Source organism: Drosophila mauritiana, chromosome X, assembly GCF_004382145.1.
Source record: "Drosophila mauritiana strain mau12 chromosome X, ASM438214v1, whole genome shotgun sequence".
NCBI classification, from domain to species: domain Eukaryota; kingdom Metazoa; phylum Arthropoda; class Insecta; order Diptera; family Drosophilidae; genus Drosophila; species Drosophila mauritiana.
This window is the reverse complement of record NC_046672.1, coordinates 11,540,458-11,556,217: the sequence shown is the minus strand read 5'-3', so window position 1 is coordinate 11,556,217 and position 15,760 is coordinate 11,540,458. Positions and strand designations below refer to the sequence as shown.

Sequence of the window (15,760 nt, the reverse complement as noted above, 5' to 3'; positions counted from 1 at the left end):
GAATTCAGACCACCGCCATTTGGCAACACTGTCGCTGCATTAGCGGCAAAAAAAATTAATTTGGCCATTTACGTTGGCGTAAAGTTCTGTCGCACAACAATTATAAAACTCGACCAGCTGGGTTGGTAAGCGTTCATGATCGCTCCCGTTCGCCGCAGCATTCCTCTAATCCTGTCCAGCGGCATATTTTTGCACAACAGCCACATGGCGCATTAAGTTTGTTGTTTTTCGAAATTCGCAAAATGTGTGTTTATTTGCGGTTGTGCTTACGTGTGTGGGTGTGTGTGAGTGTTGGGTTGTGTTTTGGTATCCAAAGTGAGTTCATCCAATTGGGAAAAATGGAAAGGAAATGAAGAAAGTGTTATATGTTGAAAATAATATATTTGGGTCAAATCTGTGGATGCATGTGTGTGCGTGGGTGTGATTGTATATAAGGCACATTCGTTTTTTTTCCTTGATTTCCTTTCGCCTTACTTTCGTTTTCTTTGCGCCGTCTTGTTTTGCTGCTCCGCATGTTTGTTGTTGCTGCTGCACGCGCTTCTTCTGCCGGCGCAACTAATTCGATTTATTTATAAAACGTAGATTTATACATGTTTAAATATTCTGCTCTAAACAAATGCAAAATAAAAGCATCTATCTATTCGCGCGCCCGCGCTTATATGTTTGTGTGTGTGACCTTCGTGCAATTTTCCAATTGGAAGAGGGGAAGAGAATGAAGCAGCGGCGAAGGAGAGGATGGAAGCCGGAGAGCGAGGTCCTGCGATAATGCAATCAGATCGCCTGTGCATGCGTGTATGTGTGTGTGTGGGGGTATTTTCCCAGCTTTAATTCAATTTCCACGAGCAACAAGCACTTACGGTTTTAAAACAATTACACACGGGCACTTTTACAGTTTGAAAGCTTTGTAATCAGGCAATTTACCTTCCTCCTTCCTTACCCAGCACCTCCATATTTATTTGTTTTTGTTTTTTTATGGTGTGTTTTTTTTATTTTTATATTGATATTTCTTTTGCAGCACAAGAACGGCGGAGGTGGCGGCAGAGAGAAAAGAGTGAAAAACAAACCAAAAGACACGGCAAATCAGTCTAGTCAACAAAAGCAGACCAAATGAGCACGCACTTCGGGACTAACGAGCAGCACAAACTAAGCCAAAAATAAAGCTAAAGATAAAAGAGAGGCAGAGGCATCACACACACACACACACACACGCACGCAAGCACACACGCACACAAACACTAGCACAAGCCATTACACTGAGCGAAACCGCATCGCAAATCGGCTTCAAGATGCGGGTAGTGGCCATGGTCAGTGGCGGCAAGGACAGCTGCTACAACATGATGCAGTGCGTCGCCGAGGGTCACGAAATCGTCGCCCTGGCCAATCTGCATCCCAAGGACAGAGGTGAGTCCACAACGATCACTTAGTCTTTAGTTTAAAGGATATAGAAAACGTACCACATCTCCTTTATCCCAACGTAAATATCGTACATACCCTGTATCCCCTTTCAATCATGATTGAATTCTGAAGAAGCAAGGTATGCTTTCAATTTGGATTCTTGTGACAAACAGATTCCAACAGTGCCATTTTGGTGTATTCCTATTTGCACTATCACTTACCACCGATACGCCTTATTTGATCTCTTGCCGCTGTGCGCCTCCTCATCATGCATCTTCAATTTCCAGACGAACTGGACAGCTTCATGTACCAGACGGTCGGCCACATGGGCATCGAGATACTGGCCAGCGCCATGGGATTGCCACTGTACCGGCGCGAAACCAAGGGCAAGAGCACCCAGACCGGCAAGCAGTACGTGCCCACCGATGACGACGAGGTCGAGGATCTATACAGTCTGCTGGAGACATGCAAGGTGATTGATTGCTTAATGATTGGCCGGCACCAAACTCAAACTCAAACCCCAATCCCGAACCCCTTACCCAAACTCTGATTAATATGGGTGATAAGAAAAGTGGGGAGAAATCGACTGCAATTGCTGTGTTGATACTCTTGTTTTGCTAAGCCCTTCAAGTTCGGTATATAATACATAATTGATTTTTAATATATATATACCTATATGTATGACCTTCAATGGGTTTGGATTACATACACCGACAAAACTAGCTACAGGCAGTATCAAAACTATATTCGCAAGAAAATGAGCTTGGGATTTCCTTTTGGATCTTAACGTGCTTAAAAATAGTATATATTAGTTGGAAAGGTTTTGGTTTTTAATGCACGTAATAGTTTATAATTTTCGTTCGTGAGCCTATCAGAGATCTGCGATTTGGTTCGTCTATCCGCGCTTGTTGTGCCATGTCCTTGGGCTTCTGGTCGTGCCCACTCATCCGCGTTGCAGCGCATCAATCAACTGCAGCCCAGATTGCAACTGCAACCGCAAACCACTTGGTAATTGGGTGGGCGCAATCGCATTTAAATATTCACATACTCGGTATATGTATATGTACATCCATCCATTCGCGATGGGAAGGCGCCGGTGGGTCGGTGGGTCGATGGGTAATCTTATCGCGATGCCCAACCAATCGAGACGGGACGAACCGAACTGTTGCCGTGCACGTGAACCATTCCACCGGGTTAAATAAGGCAAAAAAAAAAAAATAAAATAAAAAAACTCAAAATAGTGATACAAATAGTATTAAGACCGCAGAAACCAAAACAATAACAACGCAAACCAGGAGTATTATAATATAAATTCATACAATTTGCTTTTGTTGATGGTGTTTACAGTTTGGCAGGCCTCATTGGCTTTATAGTATTATTAACCGACCCATCAGTATCAGTATCGCCTGCACTCACAGTGTAATTACATTTTTGCATTCGCTTAGCTGTTATCGTGCATTACAATTTGATCAGCTTTGAGCTGATAGGAAATTAATTGCATTGAAAATGTGTCGTATATAGGAACTAATAATTCGCTGAGAATTTATTGATTATGACGATGACTTTAAGATCAACTAGCAAGTGGGGTTTTTGGGCAGCTCATTTTCCAGTTTTGGGTTATTCCATTTAGGTTCCTATAGTTTTGCTCATTATTTGTTTATTCAACCAACTCCTCGCCCTTTATGCACTTGTACCATTTATATTTATCTGCTTTTCCGCTCGATATATACTCATTCTGCATTCAATTCACAGCACGAACTGCAGGTGGATGCGGTGGCCGTGGGCGCCATCCTCTCCGATTACCAACGCGTGCGTGTGGAGAACGTGTGCAGTCGCCTGAACCTGATATCCCTGGCCTATCTGTGGAGGAGAGATCAGACTGAATTGCTGCAGGAGATGATCGACTGCCAGGTGCACGCCATCATCATCAAGGTACGAACGCAGGAATCCACCAGCACGTTGAGATATCCAAAAAAGAAATGAATAAGAGTTAAGGAACAACTTCGATGTTGGGCAGATTTAAAGGGGTTGTACTTAGGAGGATGGACTAACATGACATAATCGTTTGTATCCAATCCACGCTAGCTATCAGCTACATACATGCGTATGTAGTTCCTCAGCTGAGTTGTCATTTGTGCTAAATTTAGCCCATGTAAACAGAACGCTCGACGACTTGCTCAGCTGAAAATGAGCTATTTCACCTGGATGCTGCCACTCCAACTGCCATATGCAGCAATTGTAAATAAACTAAATAATTTACTGTTTTGTTTGCCCATCAATTTGAATCTTCAACATGTGTATTGTACGCAAATGAACGAGCTAAAAGAGATGATATGCCACATTTCCATTTGCGAACGATGGAGGTTTTGAATGCAGAAGTCATAGTAAATAATGAAAAGTAGTAGTTACTAGAGTTCATATGCTGAAAGTAAACCTAACTAGCATTGCAAATCTGCCCACCATCGAAGGTGTTCCTTGTGTCGCAATATTACCCCGCTTAACCATCCATGGCGCCTCCATCTCCCCCGATATCCCGGACACAGGTGGCTGCCCTGGGCCTCGTGCCGGATCGTCACCTGGGCAAGTCGCTGCGCGAGATGCAGCCGCACCTGCTGAAGATGCGCGACAAGTACGGACTGAATGTGTGCGGCGAGGGTGGCGAGTATGAGACATTCACCCTGGACTGCCCGCTCTTCCGGCAGCGCATCGTTGTCGAGGACATCCAGACCATCATCAGCAGTGCCGATCCCATCTGCCCGGTGGGCTACATCAATTTCACCAAACTGACGCTGCAGCCAAAGGAGGCGGCGGGCGCGGCCAGCAGCGGCGGCAACGAGGTGGTGTTCGTGAAGCGTTCACTCGACTATATTAGCGATCTGAACGAATCGACGTACAGCGACCTCAGCGATCCGGATTTCAGCGAAACGGAGCTGGAACTGATCGAAAAGGAGACCAGGCTGCGCGAATCGCTTAGCCAAAGTGAGCTGATATCGCGCAGTAACTCCTTTGGTCGCCATCTGGCCGCCACCGCCTCCTCGCCGATACCCATTGTCACGAAGAGCGCCAGCGTCGACGAGCCCACAGCGGCGGCGGCGCCGATACTGGGCGGAGTTGGAGGACCGCCAATCTGTTCCACCTCAGCCTGTGCGTCCATGCTGCTGACCACCACCGCCGACGGCCTGAGCAGCCTGGCCAGCTCACAGAGCCAGGGCGGTGGCCATGGGCTCGGCAGCAGCACGGCCGCCGTGTGCGGCTCGCTGTCGCTGGCCATCTCCTCGCTTGGGCTCAGCGCCAATACCTGCTGTCATCCGGGAGGAGCTGGAGGAGGAGTTGGAATTGGAGTAGGAGCAGGAGCAGGAGCAGTAGCACCTTCGGCCACCACACAACCGCCCAGTCCGCTGAAGTACGAGCGGGAATTCCGTCCACTGGCCAACGAGGCCAGAGCGGCCATCAATGCCAAGGGCTGGATGTGGCTGGCGGGCATACAGGGTATCCAAAGAGTCTCTATTGCATCTCAATGCTATCACTTTCAATGGGCACGGTGGCCACTTGATCTTTGTAGACTAACCCATATCGAATTTGTTACTAACGTGTCTAATAATCAATTTTGATGTTGACAAATTGCGTAGTTAAATTAGTCTGAGATTAAAACTATTTAAAAATGTCTAACCAAAGTAGAAGTAAATTAACACTAGAACACTGCGAGTAGATTTTTCAAGTGGCCATCGTGCTTGACATTTATATCCACTGCAAAATCGATTGCTAATGATTTGCTTAATTCCTCGACAGGCTCCGGAACGGAGGGCATCGAGCAGGGCATGCAGCAGGCATTGGACACGCTGCGCGATTTGTGCCAGTCCAAGGGCTACGATCTGCAGGATCTGTGCTATGTCACGCTATATGTCCGCTCGATCGGCGAGTATCCCTTGCTGAATCGTGTCTACCATCGCGCCTTCGACTTCCATAATCCACCGACGCGCGTCTGTGTCGAGTGTCCGCTGCCCGATGGCTGCCATGTGGTGATGGAGGCCATTGCCTACCGCCAGCCGGTGGCCGGAACGATATCCAGTGCCGAGGAGCGTGATCGCGAGGGCGAGGAGACTGCGGCGGCGCTGCTCAACGGGCGACGGAACACGATGCATGTGCAGGGCATCTCGCACTGGGCGCCGGCCAACATTGGTCCATATAGCCAGTCCACCAGGGTGAGATTTACAGATCCAAGGATCCCAATGGCTACATTCAATCACTAATCACTCGCGTATCTTTAAAGATTGGCGACATTACGTATATCTCAGGCCAGATCGCCCTCGTACCCGGCAGCATGACAATCATCGAGGGCGGCATCCGACCGCAGTGCAAGCTCACGTTGCGCCACATCAGCCGGATTGCGAAGGCGATGAACGCCCACGGCCAGCTGCGTGATGTGGTGCACGGCATCTGCTTTGTGACCCATCCAGCCTTCATTGGCGAGGCGCGTCGCCAGTGGGAGCGTCGCACCACCAATGCCATCATGGACTATATAGTGCTGCCGGCACTGCCGCGCGAGGCACTCGTCGAATGGCAGGTGTGGGCGCATACGCACAACGATCGATTCGATTGTAAGGCACACACATTATAAATCACGAAAACATATCCTTATTTTTTTTCACTATTTTGCTTTACAGATGAGGAGACTGGCTGTTCGGTGGGCGACTACACCATCTCGATACGTCGACGCTGGAACTACGAGAACAATTGTGCGGCCATCGTTTGCTATGTGTCCACCGGCCTGGCCTCGTCCACCACCCAACTGACGCAGCTGAGCGACGACATTCTAGGGAATCACTGCCGTCTGGCGCAAGCGGTTAGTGCCGAACACCTGGACGAAATCTTTACGTACGTGGTTAATCGTCTGCTGAAGGACTATCCGCTGGCCAAGAAGCAGGCGCAGCAACCGACAAATTCGGGAACTCCACCGGCCACGCCCACGCAACCGGGCGGTGCTGGCGGAGATCAGCAGCAGCCAGTGCCGGCGATCCACCTGAAATTGTTCTATCAAGTGAATGCTGCACCGGCAACGGATCTGCTGCTACAGGCGCTGCACGATTTCCGACTCAAGTGCCAGGATACGGCCGCCATTGTCTACACAGTGCTGCCGGCCTGCAGCCTGCACAACTTCAGTACGTTCCTGTCCATTTGCGGGGTGAGGCACGAGTAGGAGCCGCACGCAGAAACTTGAAGGATTATGATGATGATGATGATGCTGATGATGAGGATGATATGGAGGAAAATGATGAAACAATTTGCTGCCACCGCACCAAGCAGAACACAGAATATATATATACACCACTATATATACACAGATATAGTAGAATGGGTCTTTTTTTTTTGGTTTGACAATGGCAAAGGGTAATCTTTGGATAATTCCAAGCCAGTTGGCTTTCTCACATGATATGGGTCACAAAATACTACATTTCATTCGAAAAGCTTCCATGTTTGATCGACATTTCGACATTACTTTTAAAGTAAGCAGTTGTTAGTTGTCTGTTGTAAATAATTGAGGCCAACTGCCGGCAGGTATTGTCCACAGATTACTCCATTGTCCCACACTCTTTCAGTAACACCAGCTTGCCCTTTGTTGCAGTATAGCCAGCATGCTGTATCCATAGAATAAATCACTTCGTGTCGCAGTTTCGGACCAAAAAACTCTCACACAATGGTAACCAAAAAAAAAAAAAGAAAAAAAAAAAACGGATCTATGCAACTCAAGTGTTTCAGCAACTCGCGATGGAAAACCAAGCATACAAATTCAATTTAAAGCAACTTTATATATTATATACGAAGAAAGCAAACCATTTTTGTGCACTCTATTGCCGAAAAGAAAGAAGAAAACTGTAACTATACTCTTATACAAACTATTAACTATTAATCGTTTTTCGATGTGCTTTTCTTTATGCTCCGACTTTTTATATACACATATATATATTAGCGATTTTAGTTCACTTTTCACAAATAGCCACAAACACATTTGACCAAACAAAACAAAAACACGACAGCATTGTAAAGCAATTAATGTTTATACGTCGTAAGCTTTAAATATTGTGGAGAGCAGATGATGTGGCCCATTCTTCGACCACGTCGACCATTATGACCATTATTTTCATTATCAATAATCCAATTTTAGCAAATTTGCCATAGAGAACCTAGATTGTATCAATTCTTTTTTTTTTTTTTTTATAATTTTTTTGAATAGATATGAAAATTACCGAATAGAGATTATTGAATGTATTGCTTAGAGTACAACCTGTCCATAGTTTTTCCTGCACACAATCTGCGACAGAAAGAAACCTAAATTGGCTGGATTCCAAACCAGAATTTTGGGCAACGTCTACTTTTATAATGTAAAGTACGGTACGATATCGACGGGGCGCTGAGCGGGGAGATGATAAAAAGATTATTACATGCTATTATGTATTGTTATGAAAATATATTGATATTGAATGAGTGTCATTACGAAAATCGACAAAAAAAAAAAAGAGAAGAGAAAACTAAAAAGTGGGTGTTTTTCAATCTCGGGCGGATGCGGACTGATAAGTCAAGAACTCGCTATAAATATGCTACATATATAGACTGGGGATTGGTCTTATCGGTAGTCGCTTAATTTATGGAAAATATCATTTCAAATGAAGATCGACGAAATGCCTGGAAAGTGCCAGATAAACGTGGTATTTTCTACTTTTTCGGAAAACGTATCATTTGAATCCCCCCAAATATAAGTCATGATATTATCGAAACATTTATGAATCAGAATTTGAGTGTATTGTTTAAACAGCTTTTAAATCTTATTTTTCGGATAAATATTATTAATACAAATTCTGGGAAGTGCTAAAATCAAGAGTTGCTATATGGAATTCGAAATAGCAATAGCAATATATAATACAAGATATTTTTTAATAATATAATATATAAAGAACATTTACATATGTATGAAAGAGCTAAGTTTGAAAAAAAAGATTTGATTCTATTACGAGTAGCGATTTTTATTATAAATACAAAACTCCGTTCGTTAGCCACTCAAAACTATGGATAAGCAGTTATTTTTACATTCCGTAAAATTTATCTTTCGTATTTACATTTTTATATTGCAGCACCATTTCCGGTTGTCTCAGTATTAAAAAAACAGCTGCTAATCAGCCTAAAATTAAATTTCTAATGTATTTATTTGCTTATAATAATAAGACCCAAATTATAACTTTAAATATCGGAATGAACAATTACCAAGTCTAAAAATAGTTTTGGGAAATCGTCAATAATTACGCCCCACTTAAAGTAACGGCAAACATCCAGATCCAGCTGGAAGCATAACGGTTAACCTGGGGCAATGTACACGTCAGTTTTCGTTGCTGCGTTACTTAAGGCAAACGCATATTTGCATCAGACAAACCAAACACCATAAAAAGAAAAAGAAGAAGGCCAAACACCGTACGCTCTCCGAAAATGTTTGGGTAAACAAATAGTGAAAAGCTCTGGGAGAGAGCGAGAGAGAGAGTTGGCTTCAGTGGGCGGAACCGCGACGCCTGCGACACGTCAGTGCTAGAGGTGGAACAGCTAATGATAGCTATCGATTAAAATTACATTCAATAAAATGAATATATATAAAATAAGTTAAATTTAAAAAAAACGATTATTAAAATTATTGTAAACCCTACACTAGAAATAGTTATATATTATTTTAATTTTCTATTAATTATTTGTCTGAAATAGTTGGACATACCTACACATGCATGATAGCTTGTTTATTCAAGTCTTAATTTAAATAAATAATAAATCAACATATTATATATTCTCAATACTTTTATTTTGGTCTAACGTAATATTTGTTCGACTTATTCGATTGCCAGATGTCTATCGATGTTTCTAGAAAACTAAACTCATCGACACGTCAGTGGTACGTGAGAGCAAAGAGCAATAAATAGCCGGAAAACAGAGAGCGAAAATCAGTTTCAAAACAAAAGTACAAGGAATAACATCACAGCAAAAGAGAAACGCGATTTAATAAATACAAATTATTACCCCAAGAATATTGTAACGCGCTGTGACCGCAAATATAAACAAGAAATCGTTACATTCCCATTAGATCAATTAAAACCAAGCCAAAAAACAACAAAGACTAATACTTCTGTGACAAAAAGTGACAATTACCTAAATAAGTGATTTTTTTTTAATAGTTTTAGTTAGAAAATGTAAGTATACGAAAAGAAAATGATATTGAAAGTTGATATGAGTGGATGCTGTTGGCATTAACATCTAAGAAACAGGAAAATATTTATCACATTTACTTCGGCCCAAAAGAACCAGCATTAAGTGCATATTTAAATATATATATATGTTTTTTATTCGTATGTGCTGCAAGGAATTCAGTGGCTTGAATCACGTTGTATCATTTTTTTTATATCCTATTTTTGTTTATTTTGAAACAAAGTTGAGGCAAAAATTCAGCGTTTAAACTGACTGAAAAGTATTTATAAAAGTATAAAAAAGGATTGCTTGACAGACACATTGGTAACTCTGAAACATATTTAAAAAGCGGTTATTCGTTGGCCCAACAATCGCGTGCTTTCCAACACCGATCTACCACTGACGTGTCTTTTTGGCCCCAGAGTTGCACGTGTGTGTGTGTGCCGCAGCGTGTGACTGTGTGCGAACGTAGAAAGCGCCGGCAAAAACGTCAGATAAGCAGCAGCCACATATTCTACTGCTCTGTCAGTTCACTTTGAAGCGTCGAGAAAGCACATTAAATCGAAACGAATTTGAAATTGTTAGCCGCTCAGCGATAAGTGTAAGTGTTTATTCAAAGAAAAGGCCTAAATACAGGAAAGTGCACTTGCACTGCTAGAATATTCGTGTAAAGGAACCGATGGCAAAGAGGGACACCAATACACTGCAATTTTACAGTCGCCATGTTGGCAAAAGTAAAAGGGGTCTGCTACAAAAAGTTCGCCCGCACGTGCCCTTAAAGAAATAGAAACGTGTGAAATTAATTTCTATTATAGTTCCAACCAATAAAGGCCAACCAATGACGTGGTGGTCGTGACGCACGAATAAGTTATAATACACAAATGACAAGTTCGGTGAATGAACTTTGTCTTCTTCGTATTAGTTTCTTACAGCCTAAGCTTTCGTTTAGGTGAAGTTCTTGTTTTCGATTTACATTAATTTACGGTTAATTTAGCTTGCATTTCCTTCTTTTTTTTAAAAGACCGCGAAGCGCCTGCGCATTCTGGCGTCTGTGTGAGTGGGAGTAGGCCTATCTGTGTGCGTTTGTCTGCGCTCAATCCGCTTGGTACACGTCATTTATTTGGCAGATTTATAAGCTCTCGCTTTGCTCTCTCTGTGTGCCTCTCTCCGCTGGTCGCAAAGTACACGTCAGTGCGGCATAGAAAAATAAGAATAAAATACCTAAGTGGTTAAGCTACAAACAGCTGTGCAAATCCAGCTTTCCTTCTAGAAATGTGCGTGGGGAGGGGGAGTTTCTCGGCGTGCGTGAAAGAACGAAAAGAATTAAACCAGTTATTTGGCCGCTCTCTCACCGGTAGCAGCAAAGAAAGAACCAGAAAAATGTTACACGTATACAAATTTCGTTGCTCTTTCGTTCGCTCTCTCTCTCTCCTTTTCTTGCTTTCCGGCGACGTCGACGTCGGTCAATGTCAGCAGAACGGAGATGAGCGCACCGCTTAGCAGTTGCCGGGCAGTTAGCCATTGGAGTAGACGTGTTCTTTATTCGATCTTGACTACTAGTAAGATTTACAAGGTACTGATACTGGTAGAATCGTGGTTAAAATAATAAGGTTGCCAAAGTGGCACAGCTAACGGTACATGTTGACAGTTGGTCGACGTCATCAGTACTGGTTCTCTCGCAGAGGGAGAGAGAGAGCCAAAAAGAATACTGTGCCCATTTATGTTTGCATGTGTGTGATTGTGTTGACGTGTACAAAAAGCCGAGCTTGAAATAATTGGGCGAAAATTAACGCAATCCCTTTCTTATTTGCAGTTTTCCTGAGAGATCTTCAATATGAAGTTATGCATATTACTGGCTGTCGTGGCCTTTGTTGGCCTCTCGCTGGGCGAGGAGAAGAAGGAGAAGGACAAGGAGCTGGGCACAGTGATCGGCATTGATTTGGGCACCACGTACTCCTGGTAAGTTAGACATGCTCGTCCTTCGACTCTAAAACCCATTTATGCTTACGTGAAATATCTGGATCATAAAGTATACAGTGGCCATAAACCTACAGTTCATTTTTATGCTTTAGACGTGTACATTGCAATTGATCAGTCATAATCACAGTTATATCTAAATATTTATAATGTAGATATGACCTTAAAATAACGTAGAATGTATAAGATTTTACTTCTTAAAAAAAGTGGACTTTATCTATACTCCCATACTAGTAATTTTAGCTGACACACTTCCACGTGCGCATTGTAATAAGAAATTTTCGCTGTAGTTAAGTGACTCAAGTTCAAGTTTAGCACTACTCACACTTGTAAATGGGTATCTCTACCACTGCTTTCATTTACGATTCGTTATTAATCTAAATATTTCTTACCCAAATTCTCTTACAGCGTTGGTGTGTACAAGAACGGACGCGTTGAGATCATCGCCAACGATCAGGGTAACCGCATCACTCCCTCCTACGTCGCTTTCACCGCTGACGGTGAGCGTCTTATTGGAGATGCCGCCAAGAATCAGTTGACCACCAATCCCGAGAACACGGTCTTCGATGCCAAGCGTCTGATCGGTCGCGAATGGTCTGACACCAATGTGCAGCACGACATCAAGTTCTTCCCCTTCAAGGTTGTCGAGAAGAACTCGAAGCCCCACATCAGCGTGGACACGTCGCAGGGCGCCAAGGTGTTCGCACCCGAGGAGATCTCCGCCATGGTTCTGGGCAAGATGAAGGAAACCGCTGAGGCCTATCTGGGCAAGAAGGTCACCCATGCCGTCGTTACCGTGCCAGCCTACTTCAACGATGCCCAGCGTCAGGCCACCAAGGATGCTGGTGTGATTGCCGGTCTGCAGGTGATGCGCATCATCAACGAACCCACTGCTGCGGCTATTGCCTACGGTCTGGACAAGAAGGAGGGCGAGAAGAACGTGCTTGTGTTCGATTTGGGCGGCGGCACCTTCGATGTCTCCCTGCTGACCATCGATAACGGAGTGTTCGAGGTGGTGGCCACCAACGGTGATACTCATTTGGGAGGTGAGGACTTCGATCAGCGTGTGATGGATCACTTCATCAAGCTGTACAAGAAGAAGAAGGGCAAGGACATTCGCAAGGACAACCGCGCCGTTCAGAAGCTGCGTCGTGAGGTTGAGAAGGCCAAGCGTGCCCTGTCTGGTTCCCACCAGGTGCGCATCGAGATTGAATCCTTCTTCGAGGGCGATGACTTCTCCGAGACCCTGACCCGTGCCAAGTTCGAGGAGCTTAACCTGGATCTGTTCCGTTCCACCCTGAAGCCAGTGCAGAAGGTGCTCGAGGATGCTGACATGAACAAGAAGGACGTGCACGAGATTGTGCTGGTCGGTGGCTCCACTCGTATCCCTAAGGTGCAGCAGCTGGTTAAGGACTTCTTCGGCGGCAAGGAACCATCCCGAGGCATCAATCCCGATGAGGCTGTGGCTTACGGTGCTGCCGTGCAGGCTGGCGTGCTCTCTGGCGAACAAGATACCGATGCTATTGTCCTGCTCGATGTGAACCCACTCACCATGGGTATTGAGACCGTCGGCGGTGTGATGACCAAGCTGATTCCCCGCAACACCGTCATCCCCACCAAGAAGTCGCAGGTGTTCTCCACTGCCTCCGATAACCAGCACACCGTCACCATCCAGGTGTACGAGGGCGAACGTCCCATGACCAAGGACAACCATCTGTTGGGCAAGTTCGATCTGACTGGCATCCCACCAGCACCCCGTGGCATTCCCCAGATTGAGGTTTCGTTCGAGATCGACGCCAACGGCATCCTGCAGGTCAGTGCCGAGGACAAGGGTACCGGTAACAAGGAAAAGATCGTCATCACCAACGACCAGAACCGCCTGACGCCCGAGGATATCGATCGCATGATCCGCGATGCCGAGAAGTTCGCCGATGAGGACAAGAAGCTGAAGGAGCGTGTGGAGTCCCGCAACGAACTGGAATCGTATGCCTACAGCCTGAAGAACCAGATCGGTGACAAGGACAAGCTGGGCGCCAAGCTGAGCGACGAGGAGAAGACCAAGTTGGAGTCGGCTATCGATGAGTCGATCAAGTGGCTGGAACAGAATCCCGATGCCGATCCCGAGGAGTACAAGAAGCAGAAGAAGGATCTGGAGGCCATCGTTCAGCCCGTGATCGCTAAGCTGTACCAGGGTGCTGGTGGTGCTCCTCCTCCAGAGGGCGGCGATGATGCCGATCTCAAGGACGAGCTGTAAGATGGCCACCCCCCCCTCACATAACTTACACACAGCCCAGCCTGCATCCATTCGAGATCATAGTGTTGGAATTCAGACTGAAAAAAACAATTATAACTTAATTGCAAACGCAGTAGCCACAACAACAACAAGAGAAAGATAGAGAAAGATCACAACAGCAAAAGATAATACTACTTTACAGCCCTCAGCAGCCATCCCCCCATCCATTCGACCTTTAAGGCAAAATTCCCAAAAAGAAATCCATTCGAAAAACATGAAAACAAAACAAAAGAAAAAACACAATCCTTTTTTTATACATTTTTTTTTTTCTACACTTAAATTTAAAGTATTTTTTTGTCGGCAAAAAAATTTGAGAGATGTAATAACGATTTATTCGAGTGTTCCTCGCATTTCTCACGCCCTTCCGCCCACTCCCCCCTCACGTTAGCTGCATAATTATGTAAAACTGTAAATTTTTTTTATATATGTATACACATAAATGTGAACGACTGTAAGCCCCGAAATCCCCGAGGAGTCGCAAATCAATAGGTTAGCCTACGGATATGTAAAGCGGTAGCAACAAACAAAACAAACAGACAAATGTTATATGTATAAGCGAGTAATGTGGTACCAATTCCTCGGGCATATTTCCCCACTGATATCCCAATAGCAGTGCGAATATATCGGGGAATCGGGCTATGTTGATGAGATATAGAAGAGAGAGGAGCACAGGGAGCTGCGGGTCGTGCGGAGGAGGAGAATAGGTCGATGAGGAATGCGAACGGCAGCAAAGCAAGAGATAAACCACGAAATCATACGGAAACCACTAGAGAGCAGCGGCACACACCATCGGCCAGGCTTCGTAAATGGGTTCTTCGATTTTACGAAGAATTTTCTAATTTATTTAAAAATAAAATAAAAAAAAAATTGAAAAAATGAAATCTGCTTGTTTGAATTGGGCATGGGAAATGATGGGTAATGAATCGGTGTTGGTTTTCCCAAATAAATAACAATACTTTTCGTTTTTCTTCATCTTTATTGTTTTCTCCTCATTCGCTGGCATCGAAATGCATCATCATTTCATTTCCTTGCGCAACATATCAACCTTATCTCTGATTTTTGCTATATAATTCCTGCGATAACTGCTTTATCATCATCTTACGCCAACTGCTTTCTTTCATTTTTGTTTTTCTTCTTTCTTTTTAATCTTAATTATTCTTAAATACATTAAAAAAATACATAAAATATTTTGTTGGTTTCCGTTTTGTTTGTTGTTGTTCTTGTTTGTTTTCAATATCAGTTCTGTTCTCGTTTTCGCATTTGATCTTGAATTTAACGAACTCGGAATAGCGGCGATTTTGACCCCATCGAAGCACTTAACAATTTCTTGGCTTCGCTTGGGAGTGAAAACAACTGAATTTCCGGTTTCGCTCAATTTAAACCCGATTCGAATTTGGGAACAGGTCTGGATGTGTGTGTGTGTGTATGTTCTGTGTGTGTGTGTTTGTGTTGTGTGTACATATATAAATAAGCTAACGGTATATTGTTTATATGTTTATGTATATGTATTTCTATATAAGTATATGCACTCTCAGATTTCGAAAAAAGGGAACGCCGAACGATTTCGCATTCGAATTCGGGTCACGTTCAGTTTTGGGTTTTTGTTTTCCGTTCTTATTGTTTTTGTTGTTGTAGATTTGCTGCATTCAGCTTTCGATATATCCAAGTTTTTGAAGTAGTAGCAGGCTTTGAGGAGGAAGCAAACAGGCTGGGCGATTCGAAATCGAAATGGGCTCTTTGCGGGCAGGAGGGAAGTGTTGGAAATGAGGGAACAAAGGTGGGTGTTTATACGGCCACTTGACTAAATATTTTAAAGATACTATATATCTAAATCGGTTTAGCCCCGTTCATTTCACTTAATAAATAAAATGCAAAGAA

At 43.9% G+C, this 15,760-nt stretch overlaps 2 protein-coding genes across 6 annotated transcripts; both read left to right on the top strand.

Annotated features, from left to right (window-relative positions):
• The first annotated feature begins 3 nt into the window (after nt 1-3).
• Nucleotides 4-7,139, top strand: LOC117148235. 3 transcript variants are annotated; one of them, XM_033315531.1, is made up of 8 exons: nt 4-121; nt 1,016-1,401; nt 1,683-1,867; nt 3,148-3,327; nt 3,939-4,884; nt 5,185-5,597; nt 5,666-5,993; nt 6,060-7,139. In XM_033315531.1, the coding sequence occupies exons 2-8, from the start codon at nt 1,287-1,289 to the stop codon at nt 6,590-6,592; spliced, it is 2,700 nt and encodes an 899-aa protein (XP_033171422.1). In that variant the 5' UTR covers nt 4-121; nt 1,016-1,286; the 3' UTR covers nt 6,593-7,139. The 3 variants fall into 3 exon arrangements, with proteins under 3 accessions (XP_033171422.1, XP_033171421.1, XP_033171423.1); XM_033315530.1 differs by having other exon boundaries at nt 4-125; XM_033315532.1 differs by lacking the exon at nt 4-121 and adding an exon at nt 298-315.
• A 2,251-nt stretch (nt 7,140-9,390) lies between these two features.
• Nucleotides 9,391-14,733, top strand: LOC117148236 (endoplasmic reticulum chaperone BiP). Of its 3 annotated transcripts, none has more exons than XM_033315535.1 (3): nt 9,391-9,617; nt 11,426-11,571; nt 11,998-14,733. In XM_033315535.1, the coding sequence occupies exons 2-3, from the start codon at nt 11,447-11,449 to the stop codon at nt 13,841-13,843; spliced, it is 1,971 nt and encodes a 656-aa protein (XP_033171426.1). In that variant the 5' UTR covers nt 9,391-9,617; nt 11,426-11,446; the 3' UTR covers nt 13,844-14,733. The 3 variants fall into 3 exon arrangements, with proteins under 3 accessions (XP_033171426.1, XP_033171424.1, XP_033171425.1); XM_033315533.1 differs by lacking the exon at nt 9,391-9,617 and adding an exon at nt 10,081-10,213; XM_033315534.1 differs by lacking the exon at nt 9,391-9,617 and adding an exon at nt 11,090-11,185.
• Nucleotides 14,734-15,760: the final 1,027 nt, after the last annotated feature.

Excerpts from the sequence above, each read along its gene's own strand:
- LOC117148235 (XM_033315531.1), top strand. The coding sequence starts at position 1,287 with ATGCGGGTAGTGGCCATGGTCAGTGGCGGCAAGGACAGCTGCTACAAC. Across the intron at positions 1,402-1,682 it reads TCTGCATCCCAAGGACAGAG|ACGAACTGGACAGCTTCATG; the intron begins GTGAGTCCACAA and ends TTCAATTTCCAG. Across the intron at positions 3,328-3,938 it reads TGCACGCCATCATCATCAAG|GTGGCTGCCCTGGGCCTCGT; the intron begins GTACGAACGCAG and ends TCCCGGACACAG.
- LOC117148236 (XM_033315535.1), top strand. The coding sequence starts at position 11,447 with ATGAAGTTATGCATATTACTGGCTGTCGTGGCCTTTGTTGGCCTCTCG. Across the intron at positions 11,572-11,997 it reads TTGGGCACCACGTACTCCTG|CGTTGGTGTGTACAAGAACG; the intron begins GTAAGTTAGACA and ends ATTCTCTTACAG.